At 45.4% G+C, this 1276-nt stretch overlaps 1 protein-coding gene across 1 annotated transcript in view; it reads right to left on the reverse strand.

The window, feature by feature from the left end:
• The window catches only part of CCDC60 (coiled-coil domain containing 60), a 69822-nt gene extending 68926 nt beyond the window's left edge, over window positions 1–896 (reverse strand). The window contains exon 1 of the mRNA XM_009888624.1: window positions 447–896. Coding sequence (XP_009886926.1) covers window positions 447–896 — 450 coding nt within the window. The remainder of the gene's footprint in view (window positions 1–446) is intronic.
• Between the last annotated feature and the right edge of the window lie 380 nt (window positions 897–1276).

Raw genomic sequence — 1276 nt, forward strand, 5'->3', positions numbered from 1 at the left:
TCATTCCTGTTTTTTAACCCATCCTCTACCCTCACACCCCCAGCATGGTTCCTCTCCTTCCATTTTCAAGGCTTCTTACCTTTCCCTGAGTATTTCCCTTAAGTACATTCTCATTATCTCATTTTCCTTTTCATTCATTAGCCCACTATTGTCTCTGCTCAATTTTAAGTGCTATCATTAAGAAGTTTAAAGACCAGTTCAAAAGCCAGTTCCCAAACCACGATACATACATCAAAGCAGTCCCACTGTATTTACAAATGCTCTGTACCATCATCAAATATTGTATCAGATTACAATTATTCAAAGAAAGGCACGAAATATTGCTTCAAACATTTCTTGAAACAAAAAAATGATTCCACTCCCTGGAAACAAGGGCTTGCAATTTACTTAGAAGAAAAGCCCCCCTGCTTTTCTATTTAAAGCAGAACCAGGAAAGTCAGGCCTACCTGCGCAAGCTGCCCCAAAGAGTAGAGGGTGAGTTTCTTCAGGTCTGTGTAGACAACCTCTCCAAGCTCCTGATAAGGTTCCCAAGTGGGGCTGAAGTGTCTCTGAGTGAACTGCTTTTGCCTCCTACAGTAGTTTTCCCAGAACACTTGTTCTCTTGGAGGTTTGCTGCTTCTGTAAATTGTTCTGCTTCTGGCCAAGACCTTTCCTTCCTTCTGAGCAAAGCCAGGAAAAGCCTGAACCCACACAGAATCTCGCGAATTCAACGCTCCAGTGGCTGTCAGCACCTTGACTCTGCTGCTTTTAGGTGCATTTGGTACCACAGGTGCCTTGAGTCTGCTGCTTTTAGGTGCATTTGGTACCACAGGTGCCTTGAGTCTGCTGCTTCTACCTACATTTGCTACCACAGGTGCCTCCACTCTGCGGTTTTTAGATGCACCTGGTACTGGCATTGTTTCAGAATGGGAACATCAGTGTTTTCACTCCCTAAGTTACCAAAAACTCTAGCTTCCCAGTCATGAAAACACACACCTGGTTCCCAAATCCTGAAACAAGTCCTTTTAATTTTCTAAAGGGCAGCCCAGCAGAGGAATCCGCTGCTAACTAACATTACACAAAGTCTCATTTCTCTCAGCAGCCCCTCAAAAAATAGAAATAAATCCTGAGAGGCCGTGACACCTAAAACCTAACTAGTCTCCCGGGGAACACCCAGGGCCTCCTCTCAAGGGTTTATTTACGAACAAAACTTCCTTTACACCTATTTTCAACAACCGCACACCCCACCGCCACCCCCCAACACCTTCCTGCCCGCAGCCCTCACGCCACGGGCCTC

Source organism: Charadrius vociferus, unplaced genomic scaffold (genome assembly GCF_000708025.1).
Source record: "Charadrius vociferus isolate BGI_N301 unplaced genomic scaffold, ASM70802v2 scaffold917, whole genome shotgun sequence".
Taxonomy (NCBI): domain Eukaryota; kingdom Metazoa; phylum Chordata; class Aves; order Charadriiformes; family Charadriidae; genus Charadrius; species Charadrius vociferus.